Genomic DNA, 18,301 nt, shown 5'->3' on the forward strand with positions numbered 1-18,301 from the left:
CTTCCTTCCTTCCTTCCTTCCTTCCTTCCTTCCTTCCTTCCTTCCTTCCTTCCTTTCTTTCTTGAGTCAATTCCTAACATATATCCAAATGCTTAGCATATAGTAGACACTCAATGAGTGCTTTTATTATTTGTAAAGCAATCTCAGTAGATGTAAACTTTTATGGCTCTAGTATACATTAGAAGAGAAAGACATCAGTTGACTGGCATAATCTTAGAAAGATTATTTTTTGCATGCTGCCTGCCACACCATGAGAGACTAGCAATGTCTCTACCCCGTCCTCATTTATAATATAACATATTTACTTACATTTTGTAAATGATCCCCCCCAGCACACATACACACCCAACATTGTTCTATCTTTCTGTTTTCTCCAGTTTGGCCAATAAAACATCCATCTCCATTAAAAATAAAAATAAAAGAATGAAAGAGGGTGGAGAGATAATCCCTAGTATTGATCTTATCTTATTCTTTGTTATTAAGTGGCATAACTTTTACACCTTATGGTAACAATATGCTTCATCTAAATTTTGCTGAAGATAAAGCACAGATATTTTAACATAATTATCTGAGACCATTATTCTTAGGGAGAGAGATCCTTGAAACAATGGAGTTTGTTGAATTAATGAATGAATGATTGCATGCATGAACAATTGGATGATAATAAATAAATGCAAAATATACAATTTTTTGAGAAATACTAACCGCCATCTCAATTAACCTTTGTAACCACCAGAATCCCAAATTGGAAACCACTGGGCTGAAGAAGTACCTTTTTCCTTAAGTGCATTTATTTATTCTAGCTTCATCCAAGCATGATTTCAGTATTTCACGGACCTTTTAGACTTGGAAATAAATGGAAATGTCACTTCACCAGGCATCTAAACTGAGTATTAAAATTCATTCGGAAGCATCCATAACAGACGATGTTCTGGAATTTGTGCCAGACAAATGTTTCTGCCTGCTTTTTCATTTTATCTTACCCACATTGGTTACTCTGCCTGGCTAGCCTTAGAGGCAAGGCTCATGTGGGGTTTCTCACCAGAATAAAAGAAATATAAGGGTGACTGAAGCACAGATAAGGGCTGCCCGAGTACCAGAGTTCTCTCTGTGCTCTTGCTCTGCCACATTCCTCTGCCCCAGGTCTCATTGCCTGTGTGAGTTTTGCCTGACTGTTTGACTATGCCCTTTTCTCCCTCTTCAGACATTCTCATGTCTTTACATAGATTTTACAGTCGTCATCAGCTTGGATATTTTTGTGCATTTATCTGGCCTTTGACTTATTATTCCTAGATCTTTGTGCTTTTGGTCTAACTTAGTTCTAGAAATTCACTTAATCCCCTCACTTAATTGACCAGTGCAGAATCTGCTCAATAAGACAGTCCTCTCTAGCTTAGGAACTTTAATTCTCAAAAGTTTATTTATAATTTGGCTACTTAATACCTACACTGTTTATTTTGTTGGTGGTTTTGCCTGGTAAATGACCATTTTACTACTAACTGACTAAATCTTTTAAGTGGAATCAAGAGCAGGTTTTCTCCTCTGAGTTGGTCCTTCCATAGAGAATAGAGACTTATAAGGTAAGGATGAAACAAAAGCAAACTTTATGGCTCTTTTCTTGCCTTCCCTCAAACCACTGAGGAAACAGGGGAAGATTCCTAGCTCGGGAGAGAGTAGGGAGGGAGAAATACAGGCATTTCTGCAGTCCTTGAGGATCTGCCACAGCAGGCCACAGGTGGGATAGCAGTTTTTCAGTGTAACAACAGTTGTAATAGCAATGGCATAAGCATGTTCTATTACACCAGACTGGTCCAGAGAAAAGGCTCGTGCTCTCTTTTTCAGGGGGGATGCAGTCCTGGATCTTATTGGAAGTGGCTAGACTTAAAAACTAGACTATGCATGCCAAGTAACCCATTAACCCTCTCAAATTACATCACTAAAAACCAGTCACATACGTATTCAAGCAAATGTGCTTAAATTCAGAATAGGATACTAAAACATATTTGAATCATTTTGTATATATTAAGGCCTAAAGACTTCAGCTAATTTAAGGGCCATCTGGTATACAAATGGAGACAGTCTCATGTATAAAGAAAAATGGTTTCCTTAACACTTGCTTGCAGGTTCCAAGCCCCTCCAGGGAATTTTCCAGGGGGTTAACAATATATTCACATTGGAACAATGTTTTAGTAAGGGTTTACTACTTAACTCTCACCCATAGATAACTATTAGATCATAACTCCCAAAGGATCTAAACACCATTTGTCATAGTGTTGCTTTAGGAAATTATTGGCAGGGCTTATAACCTGAAAGTCTAAACTCTACCAGCACACGACAGTAAGGTATATGACATAAATTATAGCAAGGTGATCAAAGTGGATGTAATGTAAATATATTTAATGAAATCAGGGGTTGTAATTTCAAGGAAGAAGGACCAAATTATTGTTTATTGATTTTCTACATCCCTTAATTTTCTTATAATTAACTGTGTTACTTTTATAAAGAAAAGTCACTTGTAATTTCAAAAGAAATACAAAGAATCAAATTAACATTGTGTAGGTATTTTTCTTTAAAAGGCAGTGAAACCTGATCTGGAAAGCTCTATTAGGAACAAAATGGAAGGTCAAAGGGAAATGTACCAATTAGATCTCAATATTGTGGGTTTACAATTCAGCCATCATCCTCTCTTCAATCAAGAACAAGTATTATGTGCTAGGCTGCTTCAACTTTATGAGTGTTTTCAGGACAGGCAGCAACAGAATTTACCTCAGCTGCTTTATGAGAAGGTGAGAATGGCTTCCATTATATTTATAGAGCTGAAGATTTAATATTGAAAGAGAAAACAAATAGTACAGAGCAAGCTATCCTAGAACGTATTCCCTTATCATTTTAAATATTTAACCAATTGGAACAATAGTTTCTTTCAGTTTCTCTGAAAAGAAACTCTGGGAGTTGACTGACCAGGGAGGTAGCCTCAAACATATCCTGCAGGATATTAGCACTTAGAGATGGTTTGCTAATCATTGGTATTCTTGGTCCTATGACTCAAGAAGAGTATTTGAAAAGATTACTATTTAAAAGAACCATATGGTTGTTTTAAGTCGAGTAAAGTATTTTTGATGATAATATTAGATCTTGAATCTCATATAAAATGTGAAAAGTCTTAGTCTAAGAATGAATAACCCAATCATCCAATGACAGCATAAAGGTTACATGAAAGTGTGGGGGAAAAAATCAAATGAGTACCCACTGATTATTTTTTATGAACTTGTACCTCTCATTTACTTGCTTTTTAATTTCATTTTTTATGTATCTTGGCAAACATTAAAACTTTTAGTGAGGCCAAATCTTTCCATCTTTTCCCTTGTGTATTTTAGGTTTTCTTGTTTGCTTCCTAAGACCTTCTCTACCCCAAGTGTATCAGTCAGCATTTCAGTTGCTTTCAACAGGAAAGCAAATGTTTCAATGGCTTTAAACAGTAAGGAAAAGTTATTACCTCCTGTATCACAAGTCCAAAGTTAGGGCAACTCTAGGGTTGGCTGATTTGGTGCTTCAACAATACCACCAACAACCCTAGCTTTTTCCCTCCCTTTCTAATGCTCATCTTCAGCAAATTGACCTCGTTGGCTCCTGTCAGGTAAACTACCTGGGCTGCTCCAGTTCAAGGCAGCTGACCAGACACACAGTATGCATAGTACCTCACCTGAGAGCCCTCTTCAGCCTTCCCCCTCGCGTCTGGGCAGATTTCCCCTCCGGTCTCATTGGCTAGAGTTATCTCACATGATTATGTCTTAACCAGCACTAGCAAAAAGAATGAAATTGCTACAAATGGCTAATCAGGGTTTACTTCTGAAACACATGAAGATAATTAAGCAATTGAACAAAATTAGGGTCCTGCCATCCAAGAAAAATGACCTTTCAAGTGCAACCAATAGTGTCTGAGAGACCAAAATTATAGTTATTTTTATATATTCTAATAATGTGTGTGTGTGCATGTGTAATTTCTAGACTTGTATTCTGTCTAGTAGTTGTATTGGCAGCTTGTGAGATTCAGTTCAGTTTCTTTCCCCCCAAAGGTTAGCCAAACACCATAATTCCCTACTAATTTAAAATTCTGCCTTTATTGTAAACTAGTTTAATATATTTTATAGATTTAAGAACTATTTATTCCATTGATATAATAGTCTAGCCCTGCCCTACTTTTTTTTTTTTTTTTAGATTTAAAAGAATTATTTACTTGAGAGAGAGAGAGCGAGCGCACAAGCAGGGGGAGAAGCAGAGGGAAAAGCAGGCTCCCTACTGAGCAGAGAGTCTGACACAGGGCAGGACCCTGGTATCATGACCTGAGCCAAAGGCGGACGTTTAACCAACTGAGCCACCCAGACACCCCTCGTCTTGCCCTATTTTAATTACTTTATTATTAAATAATAGTGTAGTAAAACAAGTGACTCCTCATTTTTTCCTAGAATGTTTTTGTGTGTTCTCAAAGATTTGATTGTCCATATGAACTTAAGAATTAGCCTGTCAACTTCTGTTTTTAAAATTCGATTATCATATTTACTATGATTATATTATATTATATTAATTTTGAAAGAAATTTTTATCTTTATAAAAGTTACATTCCCTTATCCAGAACTATAGTATGTCTTCATGTTTGTTGAGGTCTTCTCTGATTTCTTCCAGTAAAGGTTCATATTAATTGACTCTAGTCTTGGAGTTCCTACAAACTGTCCCTAACTGTGACAGATTTCTCCTACAAATGTTTTAGGGTAGAGTTTCCTCCAGTTTTATTTCTCTATGAATATTCTCTGTGGATATTTCTATATTTTTGCTTTCCTCAGTATCTTCTTCTCTTGATCTTATTTTTTCTTGTTTTCCTATGCTATTCATTTATTTTTATAGGGAGATAAAGATATAAACATTTATAAATATACATGTATAGATATGGATGTGATGTTAGCAGTGGATATGGTTAAGACAGATAAACGTATCTTTTCTCTAACCATGGGATTTTAGGTGGAAAATAAGGTAGATTCCTGTGCTCAATCTACCATCTTGATTAATTGGTATTTTTTTTACATTAATTGATGAACTGATTACCTGGAAGGCTCTAGGTATAATATTTATTCCTTAGATATTGATGCTCTTCTCAGTTCTACCCCAAGGTGCTTATATGAAATATATTTTGGAAGATAAGTCAGAAATACACAAAAAGTTATGCAGTTGTGCTTCTGTTGCACACACCTAGACCTTTGGAGAGATTGGAGTGCTGGTAACAGTGGATAAGATACATAAAAAAGCTCTTTTCTTTGTTGTAGCTGAAAGCACTGACAGATGCTACCAAATTAGCAAATGAAAACTTGGAAAGAAGCCAGCTGACCAAAAAATCTTTACAAGATTATTATTGGCAGATAAGGTAGGTTTGAGACCATAAATATATCTACTAACCGTTTAAAAATAACTTCTTTAAACTGAGTCCAGCCTTTCCTTAAGACCCAGTTTTGTGTAAAAATATTTCATAAAGTGTCACGTGAAAGTAGTTGTAATTTTAATATCCATTGATTTAAAAAAAGCACATGTTAATTATAAACCACCCTAAGTTCACTAACATTTTTAGGATCATAGTAGTCTCAAGCATTTGTATATATTTGAGAATTAGTCTATATATACACATGTACAATATGTATTACTAATTCAGTTTAAAGATAATACTCAAAGAGCACATAGATTTAAGAACCCCTGAAAAAAAACATGGTCTTAAAGTTGGGAACCATTAGCTTATAGAATAGTTGGGAAGAGAAGAAAGTATAAAATAACTGGAAAAATAATTCTAAGACAAAACATAATTATTTGTCAAGATCTCCAAAAGCAGGAAAACTCACAGGGAGGTACTTACTGAATAGAAAGTTCACCTATGCATAAAGATACAGTAATTGTCTATGTAAGAGAGTGGTTTGGTAGTTAAAGAATTTCCCTGCCCGTTGAGCTGATGTGTCTAGAGACAACAGTCTCTAATAATTGGTTTCCTAGAATAATCTAGTTAAATGCAAACAATGTTACTTGAGAAGGTTGACATATACCTTGCACAAGGCCTGGCACATAATGAGCCCTCTATATATTACTTGAATGAATGAATGAATGAGTGAATGAATAGAAGCCATCAGTATTTACAAAACGATAAATTGGTGTTTTTTAAATAAAATTAAAGGCAAAGAATAGACATTGGCATAATGTACACAGAACAAGTAAGCTTTATTTTTTTTATTTAAATTCAATTATCCAACATAGAGTACATCATTAGTTTTAGATGTAGAATTCAGTAATTCATCAGCTGTGTATAATAACCAGTTCTCGTCACATCATGTGCCCTCCTTAATGCCCCTCACGCAATTACACCTTCCCCCCTGGACCTCCCCTCCAGCAACCCTCAGTTTGCTTCCTATAGTTAAGAGTATCTTATGGCTTTTCTGCCTCCCTGATGACATCCCATTCAGTTTTCACTCCCTTCCCCTCTTATCCTCTGTGCTGTTTCTTATATTCCACATATGAATGAAACCATATGAAAATTGTCTTTCTCGGGGGGCCTGGATGGCTAGGTGGGTTAAGCCTCTGCCTTAGGCTCAGGTCATGATCTCAGGGTCCTGGGATCAAGCCCCTCATCAGGCACTCTGCTCAGCAGGTAGCCTGCTTCCCACTCTCTCTCTCTCTGCCTGCCTCTCTTCCTACTTGTGATCTCTCTCTGTCAAATAAATAAATAAAATCTTAAAAAAAAAAAGGGGGGGTGTCCTGGGCAACCTTTTAAAAAAATTGTCTTTCTCTGGTTGACTTATTTTGCTCAGCATAATACCCTCCAATTTCATCCACTTCGATATAAATGGTTAATTTTCATCCTTTCTGATGGCTGAGTAATATTCCATTGTATATATACCACATGTTCTTTATCCATTCATCTGTCTATGGACATCTGGGCTCCTCCCACAGTTTGGCTGTTGTGGACATTGCTGCTATAAACATTGGGGCACAGGTGCCCCTTCGGATCATTATATTCGTTGTATCTTTGGGGTAAATACCTGGTACTGCAATTGCTGGGTTGTAAGGTAGTTCTATTTTGATGTTCTTGAGGAACTCCATACAGAGTGGCTGCACCAGTTTTCATTGCTACCAACAATGAAAGAGGGTTCCCCTTCTTCCGCATCCTCTCCAACATCTGTTGTTTCCTGACTTGTTAATGTTAGCCATTCTGACTGGCGTGAGGTAGTATCTCACTGTGGTTTTGACTTGTATTTCCCTGATGATGAGTGATGTGAAACATTTTTTAATGTGTCTGTTGGCCATTTGTATGTCTTCTTTGGAAAAATGTCTGTTCATGTCTTCCACCCATTTCTTGACTGGATTATTTGTTTTTTGGGTGTTGAGTTTGATAAGTTCTTAATAGATCTTAGATACTAGCCCTTTATCTGAAATGTTATTTGCAAATATCTTCTCCCATTCTATAGGTTACCTTTTAGTTTTGCTGTGCAGAAGCTTTTGATCTTGATGAAGTTCCAGTAGTTCATTTTTGCTTTTGTTTCCCTTAGAACAGGTAGGCTTTAATGCAAGAAAGAGAAAAGTAGGCTTTAGATGGGGTCTGATGGTGGTAAATAAGGGTCTACCTCTATGTGTGTGTGCTTGTGTGTATGTGTGTAGGAGGGTTATTGAAGAGGTCATTGTTTTATCAAAGCAAAAGAAAGCAATGTAATAGATTTCCATTCAGGAAAATTTTTGGAGTGGTGTTGAAATGCTGCAAAGAGTAGTCTGTGGACATTTGAAAACACAGTGTTTCTATTAGAAAATATATATTTTTTAACATTTAATGTCTACTAAGTACCTGTCTGGAACCCACAATCAGCTGGTACCCAGGATAGAAAGCTGTAAGTCATTCATGACCCCTTTCTTGACTGTCTTTTCATCCCTCACATCCAACCTGTAACCATTCCCATTGATTCTGCTTTATTTCAGGTGCTTATGTCATAGCCTGACTATACAGTCTCCTAAAATACCTCTTTCATTTGTTTTTAAAGATTTTATTTATTTATTTGACAGACAGAGAGCACAAGTAGGCAGAGAGGCAGGCAGAGAGAGAGGGGGGAAGCAGGCCCCCTGCTGAGCAGAGAGCCTGATGTGGGGCTCGATCCCAGGATCCTGAGATCATGACCTGAGCCGAAGGCAGAGACTTAAGCCACTGAGCCACCCAGGCACCCCTAAAATACCTCTTTTAAATCCATGCTCCATATTGAAACCAAAGTGATGTTCTATGTATATTAAAACCACATCACATGTATAATATGTATTACTAATCCTATTAGTAATAGATGACTATTAGTAATAATGGCTTTCTATTACATCTACAATAAAATTTAATAACTTTAGCATTATCTGTAAGGCCCTGTGCAATCTGATTCCAACTTACCTCTCCAGCCTCATAGTAGGGGCTCTCTGCTTTGGAACTTCATAGTTCCGTGCCCTAAATGGACTCTCTTATATCTATATATCTTGTTTTGTTTTGTTTTTTAAGTTTTTATTTGTTCATTTGACAGACAGAGATCACAAGTAGGCAGAGAGGCAGGTAGAGAGAGAGAGGAAAGCAGGCTCCTCACTAAGCAGAGAGCCAGATGCGGGACTCAATCCCAGGACCCTGAGATCATGACCTGAGCTAAAGGCAAAGGCTTAACCCACTGAACCACCCAGGTGCCCCCTATATGTCTTGTTTTAATGTCTCTTGTTTCTAGAAGGTTCTCTCATGTTTTCTGTCTAATACTAAGTCAACATATACATTGTATTCAATTGCATGTTACTTTCTCAGGGGGCTCTTACTTGCCCATTAGATTAGATTAAATTCTTCCTCTCTCTCTTTTTTTTTTGATAGTCACATAGCATTTAAATATTTCCTCTTTCATAATATTCATCACATTTATAATTATTTAATTTGTTCTGTATTTTTCTCCCCTGGGATATTAGTTACCATTACCCCAAATATTTCCGATCATATAAGATATTTATTATGTGTTCACTGATTTGAATTGAGTGTCACATACTCTGAGGTTTTTCCCTATTATCACCTTTTATTCTCTTACTTAAACCTATACTCTAGGGCGCCTGGGTGGCTCAGTGGGTTAAGCCTCTGCCTTCGGCTCAGGTCATGATCTCAGGGTCCTGGGATTGAGTCCCGCATCAGGCTCTCTGCTCAGCAGGAGCCTGCTTCCTCCTCTCTCTCTCTCTCTGCCTGCCTCTCTGCCTACTTGTGATCTCTCTCTGTCAAATAAATAAATAAAGTCTTAAAAAAAAAAACCCATACTCTAGCTATGTGGACTTCTATTATAATACCTAAACATTTTGTTGCATTAGTTAATTTACATGTCTGTAAGCAGCTTGAACCTAGAGAGAATGTTTATTTATCTCTGTATCCCCCTTACCCAGCACAATGCCTGGAATGCAGTAGGCATCCAGTGAATATTTGCTGAAGGAATAAATGGCAGTAGGCTTCTATTTCTAGTAGACTGGATTTCATGAACAGCCCCTTTAATGAAAACAACCAAAAATGTCTGATAAAATACAAATATTATCTTTATAAACATATTGCCAAGATGCCGGAAAAGTAAGGAATCTGCAAAAGCCAAAAACAAAGTGAAAGGAGAAATCATAAAAATTAGTGAGGTATAGAGCCAGCTTTTACCTAAGGATAGTTACCTTGAGCTGTCATTCAGACAGCTTCACAGAATGCTAAAAGATAAAGCCAAGTTCAACTTAATTGGAAAGTCTAACAGGAGATCACTCTCTAATGGGTGTTAAACCTCATGAAGGGGTAATATAAAGGAGATAACAAAGAAACTTGTCTTTGACTTTGTCACTAGACAGGAGGAGGAAATGTTCCTTTGAAAATTCATAACCACAAGCCAGCATTCATGCAGATTTATAATCTGAATTTATAGTACTTACGTGGTCTAAGATATCAGCTTTAATTTTTTTCTAAGAATTTATTTATGTATTTGTCAGAGCCTGATGTGGGGCTCAATCCCAGAGAGAATGAACACAAGCAGGGGGAGCAGCAGGCTGAAGTAGAAGCAGGCTCCCTGCCAAACAAGGAGCCCGATATGAGACTCAGTCCCAGGACCCTGAGATCATGACCTGAGCCAAAGGCAGATGCTTAACCAGCTGAGCTACCCAGGCATCCCTAAAATACCAGATTTAGAATTTAACTTAAAATAGCCCCAAATCAGTAGTGACAGCAGATAATTGGCAAAGTCAATAAATACTCTTTCTGGAAGTGCAAAAATTTAACCCTAGCTCAGAGATTTTCCACAGATGTGAAATTCTAAGGAATATAGGCTTACAGTAAAAAAAAAAAAAAAAAAAAAGGGAGGAAGGATTGAGGAGCAAAAAAGTGGAAAATATATAGGTAGGTCTCAGTGAACAAATGATGTAATGCTGTCTCATGGGGTACAAAAATATAGAGAGAGTTCAAATATATATCTTCTAGAATGGGGTAAAAAATGGAGGAGTGTAAGTATAATTAAATATTTTGAGGAGGCGCGTAAAGGTAAAGCTTAATATTAGACTTTATAAATCAAGGGCTTATATTTTAACTTATAACATTTAAAAGAAAAGAAAAAAGATATATCTCTCAAATCAATATAAGAGGAAAGTGAGACAATATGAAAATATCGAAACAATCCAAAGGAAAGCAAGAAAAGAGAGAAAAAGGAACATAGAAGCAGATGAGACAAGTAGAAAACAAAAGAAAATGGAGTTAAACCTAAATATATCTAAATGAACTGAGTGCTCCATTTTTGTCTAGATTAGTATACTGGATTAAAATTTTAAAAATCCATATGGAGCAACCTAGGTGTCCATCAACAGATGAATGAATAAATAAGATGTGGTAGATATACATCATGGAATATTACTCAACCATAAAAAAGAATGAGCTCTTGCCATTTGTGACAACGTGGATGGACCTAGAGGCATTACACAAAGTGAAGTAAGTCAGAGAAGCACAAATACCATGACTTCCCTTATATGTGGAACCTAAAAACAAAACAAACAAATGAACAACAACAACAAAAACAGAAAGAGACCGTAAATCTAGACAACAAACTGGCGGTTGCCAGAGGGGAGAAGGTAGTGAGTTGAGGAAAATGAGTAAAGGGGAGTGGTAACTACAGGCTTCCAGTTGTAGAATGAGTAAGTCATGGGGATAAAAGGTAAAGCATGGGGAATATAGTCCACAGTATAGCACTGGAGTCCTATGGCGATGGAGGGTAGCTATACTTGTGGTGAGCATAGTATACCTTCTAGGATTGTAGAATCATTACATTGTATACATACCTGAAACTAATATAACATTGTGTGTCAACTATACTTCAATAAAAAATTTTTTAAAGTAGGAAAAAAATTCCAAAACCAGGATCCAATTATACCTTATTTATAAGAGACTTACCTACATCATAAGAATATAAAAAGTTAGAGAACAGAAATATTGGGGGAAAAAATCACACAAACACTGACAAAATAAAGGTGCATAGCTATGTTAATATAAAGTAAAACAGATCTTTATTTTTTATTTTTTTAAGATTTTATTTATTTTACAGAGAAAGACAGCAAAGCAGCAACACAAGCAGGGGGAGTGGGAGAGGGAGAAGCAGGCTTCCTGCTGTACAGGGACCCCCCCCCCCAATATGGGACTCGATCCCAGGACCCTGGGATCACCCTGAGCCAAAGGTAGACGCTTAATGACTGAGCCACCCAGGTGCCCCAAAATAGATCTTTAAAGGCAAAAAGCTTTAGTAGATATAAAGAGGGCCACATCAAAATGATGCAGTTTAGTTAACATATATTCATATATATGTTTATACACATAAATACATATGTGCATATAATAATATGGCTTCAAAATAAATAAAGCAAAATTGATAGGAGTGCAAGGAGAAATAGCAAATTCAGAAACATATTGGGCAATATTAATGTGCTCCTCTCAGTAATTGATGGGACAAGTAAACCAAAAAATTTCAGTATGGGTATAAAAGATTTGAACAACATGATGAATGAACTTGACTTAATATATAGTTACAGAACATTGTACCCAAAAACTGCAAAATGCCACTCTTTTCAAGAACATAAGGAACATTTACAAAAGTTGATCTTCTGTTATTTCAATAAATCACAAAGTCTCAGTATAGTCAACTGATTTAAATCATTCAATGCAGAAAGAAATCTAATACAAAAATATAACTAGAAATCTCCATATATTTGGAAATTAAGAAATACATGTCTAAAATAATATATTTTTCAGAGAAGATATCATTGATAATTAGGAAAGATTTTTGAATTTACTGATTAAGAACAAATATATATCAAAATGTGTGGTACAGTTAAAATAGTACTTAGAGGGATATTTGTTTATTTAAATACACATTAGAGAAAAGGAAAGGTTGAAAATTAATGAGCTAAGCATACTTAAGCTAGGAAAAAGGATAGAAGAAATGAAAGAGCAGAAATTAATAAGATAGCTATGATAGAATAAGGAAACTCAAATGTTTGGTAAAAATTGATAAACTCTGGGGCACCTCAGTGGCTCAGTATGTTAAAGATTCTGCCTTTGGCTCAGGTCATGATCCCAGAGTCCTAGGATGGAACCCCACATCAGGCTCTCTGCTCTGTAGGAAGCCTGCTTCCTCCTCTCTCTCTCCCTACCTCTCTCCCTAATTGGGATCTCTGTCTGTCAAATAAATAAAATATTTTTTTAAAAAATTAAAAAAGAAATTGATAAACTCTGGCAAAGCTGATCAAGAAAAGAAACAGCATGGGGCACTTGGGTGACTCAGTTGGTTAAGTGTCTGCCTTCAGCCAAGGTCATGATCCCAGGGTTCTGGAATCAAGCCCTACATCAGGCTATCTGTTCAGCAGGGAACCTGTTTCTCCCTCTTCTGCTGCCCCTGCTTGTGCTCTCTCCCTCTCTCTGTGTCAAATAAATAAATAAAATCCTAAAAAGAAAAATAGTGCACATATACAATACACAATGTCAGGACAGAAAGGGGGACATTACTTAAGATGCTGTATACTTTGAAAAACTTCATGCCTAAGAATGTAAACATTTACATGGAAAGGAAAAATCTGTACAAAAATACAAACAGAATTGGGGTGCCTGGGTGGCTCAGTTGGTTGAGCATTGACTCTTGATCTTGGATCGGATCGTGATCTCACAGTTATGAGATCGAGCCCCACATTGGGCTCCATGCTCAGCCAGGAGTCTGCTTGAGATTCTTTCTCTCTCTCCCCCTGCCCCTCCCACTTGTGCTGTTTCTTTCTCTCTCTCTAAAATAAATAAATAAAATCCTTAAAAAAAAAATACAAAACAGAATATATCCAAGAAGTGAAAGGAGAAGAAGAAGAAAAAAAAACTCTAAGTAGTTCAATCATTGTTAAAGAAATCCAGTCAGTAATTTGAAATCTTTCTGCAAAGAAAACTCCAGGCTCAGATGACAAAATAAGGATTCTGTAGAACATTTAAAACAGTGATTCTCAAAATGTGGTTCCCCAGACCAGCAGCATCGGCTTCATCTGGAAACCTGTTAAAAATGCAAATTATCAGGTCCACCACAGCCTTACTGAATCCCAGACTTGGGGTGGGGCTTGGCAATCTGTGTTAAGCAGGCCCTCTGGTGATTCTGATATAGGAAATGTTGGAGGTGTCTGATTTAAAAATAGCTTCTATTTTCACAAACTCTTTCAAAGAATAGAAAAAGAGGCCACATTTTAAACTTTATATATGACATTATTTTATCTTTGAAATTAAAACTTGATAATATAAAAACTATTGCAACCCAATTTCATTCATGAACAATTACAAATAAGCTAAGCAGAATTCTATCAAATGATACAGTGAATTGGGATCGCTCCAGGAGTGCAAGGATGATTTAACATTAGAAAGTCAATTAGTGTAATTTGTCATACTAATAGTGTGTTTGCGAAGTCATGAAACAGAATAAATATCTTTTAAAACAGTATATTACCTATTTCCAAATAATATGATCACTAACCATCCAGCAAAGTACCTCTAAATTTGAAGCAACGATTTCAATTGTTAATCTCGAAAAAGTATAATAAATACACTCCAGAATGACCCGACCATCTGGAAAAGTCTGGATTTTAGCAGAGCACTTTTGAATAGTGAAAAATCTTCAAGTCATAAGGGAATTAATATCTTAATGGAATTTCAGTAGCTATATCAAGATGTGGATAAAATGGAAAAAAAAAAAAAAAAAAACCATAAGGTGCGGGTATCCAGAAGAGTTAGTGCAATACATTCTTCCAGGCCATTTTAAATGATTTGTCTTTCTAATCCACCAATGTATTTTTTATTTACCTTTATTGTTGTAGTAATACAAAACAGCTCTATGACTTAGAAAGGGAAAAAGACTTCTCTCTATTACACAGTATATTACGGACTTGGAAACAAATAAAATCCCTTCGACAACAGCAAGGGTTTACAAGCACCTCAGTAAAGTTACAGTTCCAAAGGTGAGTGGCTGCTCTATTCGTTCTTATAGGGCTCCTGAAGAACTGCCCACGAATAACTGGGAATTCATAGTAACTGGGAGAAAATCCAGAAGCTAGACAGCTATTTGATGTAGTCAACAAAGGACTTGTATCTTGAATAAATGAAAAATTCTTATAACTTAGTAAGACAACTGGATTTTTTTTTAAAGATATTTTTTATTTATTTGACAGAGAGAGAGAGAGAGAGAGGTCACAAGTAGGCAGAGAGGCAGGCAGAGAGAGAGGAGGAAGCAGCCTCCCTGCCAAGCAGAGAGCCCAACGTGGGGCTCGATCCCAGGACCCTGGGATCATGACCTGAGCTGAAGGCAGAGGCTTTAACCCACTGAGCCACCCAGGTGCCCCAACAACTGGATTTTTAAAATGGGCAAAAGATTTGAACAGATACTTCTCTAAAGAAGGCCCATGGATGGCAAATGTACACATGAAAAGATGTTCAGCATCATATCCTGTCGATTAGAGAGAGGTCAATTAAAATCACAATGTGAACATACTATACACCGTTTAGAATGGCAAAAATCCTTTACAAAATGGAATTTAAAAGACAATAAAAATTCTGACAAGGGTGCTGAGCTCTCAACGAATTGCTGATGGGAATGCAAGTGCTGCAGCCCTTTGAAAGCAGTATGGCACTTCCTTACAAAGCTGCACAGAGACCCCGCAGTCAAACTCCTAGCTGAGACATACAGTCAGAGAAACATGGTTAGTGGAGGAGATGGTTACAATTAAACACTGTACTTTTTAATCACTTAAACTATTTGTGAACTGTTGTGGGAATAACTGGTTCCCTCTCCATGGTTCATGTCTTTTTTCAAAACTGTAAGAGGGGTGCCTGGGTGGCTCAGTGGGTTAAGCCTCTGCCTTTGGCTCAGGTCATGATCCCAGGGTCCTGGGATCGAGCCCTGCATTGAGCCCTGCATCGGGCTCTCTGTTCAGGAGGGAGCCTGCTTTCCCCTCTCCCTCTGCCTGCTGCTCTGCTTACTTGTGCTCTCTCTCTATCTCTCTGTCAAATGAATCAATAAAATCTTTAAAAAAATAAGAGGTTAAGCTCCACAAATAAGTGAAACCATATGATAATTGACATGGGGAGTTAGAGAGGAGAAGGGAGTTGGGGGAAATTGGAAGGGGAGGTGAACCATGAGAGACTATGGACTCTGAAAAACAATCTGAGGGTTTTGAAGATTTATATTTATTTATTTATTTATTTATTTATTTGACAGAGAGAGATCACAAGTAGGCAGAGAGGCAGGCAGAGAGAGAGGAGGAAGCAGGCTCCCTGCTGAGCAGAGAGCCCGATGTGGGACTCGATCCCAGGACCCTGAGATCATGACCCGAGCCGAAGGCAGCGGCTTAACCCACTGAGCCACCCAGGCGCCCCAATCTGAGGGTGTTGAAGGGGCGGGGGTGGGAGGTCGGGGTACCAGGTGGTGGGTATTATAGAGGGCACGGATTGCATGGAGCACTGGGTGTGGTGCAAAAATAATGAATACTGTTATGCTGAAAATAAATAAAAAATTAAAAATAAAAAAAAAAGAGGTTAAGATGTTAGTGTAACTTCAGCCTATAAAGAAAGATATTGATTGATTGAAAGATATTGTTGATATTGTTGATTTTTCTTTCTGCTGCAGTCTTTTTTTTTAAGATTTTATTTATTTATTTGACAGGCAGAGATCACAAGTAGGTGGAGAGGCAGGCAGAGAGAGAGAGGAGGAAGCAGGCTCCCCACTGAGCAGAGAGCCTGATGAGGGGCTGGATCCCAGGACCGTGGGATCATGACCTGAGCTGAAGGCAGAGGCTTTAACCCACTGAGCCACCCAGGCGCCCCTCTGCTGCAGTGGTTTTAGCGAAAGTGCTTCTGACAATTTCTAAACCTACCCAATGTGAAACTTTATTGTAGAGTCCTGAATTCATGTAAACTTGTTTCCTTCCCTCCACATCTTTAAACCAATCTGATATGCACATGCACTCTGAACCCCTGAGCAGAAAAGGAGAGCCACAGATGCCATAAGCTTGTCCAGAACAGTAGCTCTGGACCAGTACTGCCTGCTCACCACCCACTCTTATTCTCACTACTATTGTCCTTGGATAGTAAAATTATTTGTTGTAGCTATTGGTTGTGTGTGTGTGTGTTTTAGCAATACCAAAACCAAATCTCAAATATGTCTGTCTACTATTTCTTCTTTGAATAATTATATTTATTATTAATTAGGATAAAAATGAATAAATGCAATGAACAAAACCAAGAAGAACTGTTAGAAATGTCTGAGGCTGAGAAGGAAACTGAAGAAAAAGCACTTAAGAATGGAGAAAAACAGGAGGTATTTATATTACAAAATAACATTCAACCCCTCTTAACTGGTTATAATGTTTAATTGTTTGGTAAAGTAGGAAATCTTGGTATTTGTAACAGTTACCCAACAAAATGACACACATAAAAAATAAAAAGTTTAATTTTAAGAATAGTTGTCTTAAGCAGTGAACTTAGATTGTAAATTACGTATTTATATTTTGGTTTCTAGAGCTTCTCATATTTAGCTTCAGAACTTGGAGAAACAGATATTGAAAGACTAAAGCCAATTACCTTGATGCCACATCTTTCTTTTACTGCAGAATTAACAAACTTATCCGCGTGTTCACTGTAAGCATTTTAAAGGATTATTTCTCTATTATAGGTTGTCTATTACATTGTTTTAATAAAGTGAATACCATATGCTGGGCACTTTACTAAGTTTTTACTCATTTAATTGCAAATATAGCTCTGCGGTATTATCCTTATCTTAGAGATGGGGGAATTAGACTTATGGAAGGGGTAGTTGCCCAGGGTCACACTTCTAATTCATGACTGAGGTAGAACATAAACCCATTTGGTTTGATGATTGTTTTTTTGTTTCGCTATGACAATAATTTTTGTTCAGGTGTAGATAGGAGATAAAGCCACTGTAAAAAAAAAAAAAAAAGATTATGTGGTTGCCCTTGCTTATTAAGGGGACCTGTTGCTTTCATAAAAACTGTTCTGTATCTGAAGGATCCTCTGGGCAATTTTCTACTTTGAAACGAACATCTTCCATTCCCAGTTGTGACTTTTTCCTTGAGCTGTTTTCTCCCTATTCCTAGGAGATGCACACAAAAACAGATCTAATATAGATCCCCATTTCTCTCATCTCTGGGCCCATGGATCTCATCTCCTTTAAAGAGGATATGGCAGCTTTAGAACCCTGAACTAAGTTCAACTTTTCAACATCTCTGTCCCATGGGACCCTTTGTAACAATTCATCTTTGAATATTGTGAATGTGTATCATTTAGTACAGCGTTGGAAGGTAATAAATGTCCAACAAATATCCTTATTTATGAAATGATTGAATGGATGATTACATTTAAAATGAACGTAAAGAGTAGCAGACACAAAGGCACAATTACCACTACCCTTTTTCTAATCAGCAAAGTGCAGCAGCGGAGGAATGCTTTATTTGTTCTACACCTATTTCCAAAGAGGACCCGAGATGATTATTATGTAAGACATTTATACAAAAGGACCATCTAAATGAGGTTAAGAAAACATGAGCCATAAAATGGAAGTTATAAGTAAAGAGGGGAGGGTGCCTGGGTGGTACAGTTTTATCTTAAAAAAGAACATTTGAGTAGGAGAGGCTTTTATCCACACATAGGCAAGCGTTATTGAGATTAAAGATAACATTTGTCCTCTAAAAT

The 18,301-nt window shown here is 37.0% G+C and overlaps 1 protein-coding gene across 1 annotated transcript in view; it reads left to right on the forward strand.

Annotated features, from left to right (window-relative positions):
- The window catches only part of CC2D2B (coiled-coil and C2 domain containing 2B), a 109,430-nt gene that overhangs the window by 26,090 nt on the left and 65,039 nt on the right, over positions 1–18,301 (forward strand). Inside the window, exons 9-13 of the mRNA XM_059398221.1 lie at positions 2,577–2,786; positions 5,319–5,416; positions 14,416–14,556; positions 16,802–16,910; positions 17,112–17,230. Of these exons, the coding sequence (XP_059254204.1) occupies positions 2,577–2,786; positions 5,319–5,416; positions 14,416–14,556; positions 16,802–16,910; positions 17,112–17,230 (677 nt within the window). The remainder of the gene's footprint in view (positions 1–2,576; positions 2,787–5,318; positions 5,417–14,415; positions 14,557–16,801; positions 16,911–17,111; positions 17,231–18,301) is intronic.

Source organism: Mustela nigripes, chromosome 4 (genome assembly GCF_022355385.1).
Source record: "Mustela nigripes isolate SB6536 chromosome 4, MUSNIG.SB6536, whole genome shotgun sequence".
Classification (NCBI taxonomy): domain Eukaryota; kingdom Metazoa; phylum Chordata; class Mammalia; order Carnivora; family Mustelidae; genus Mustela; species Mustela nigripes.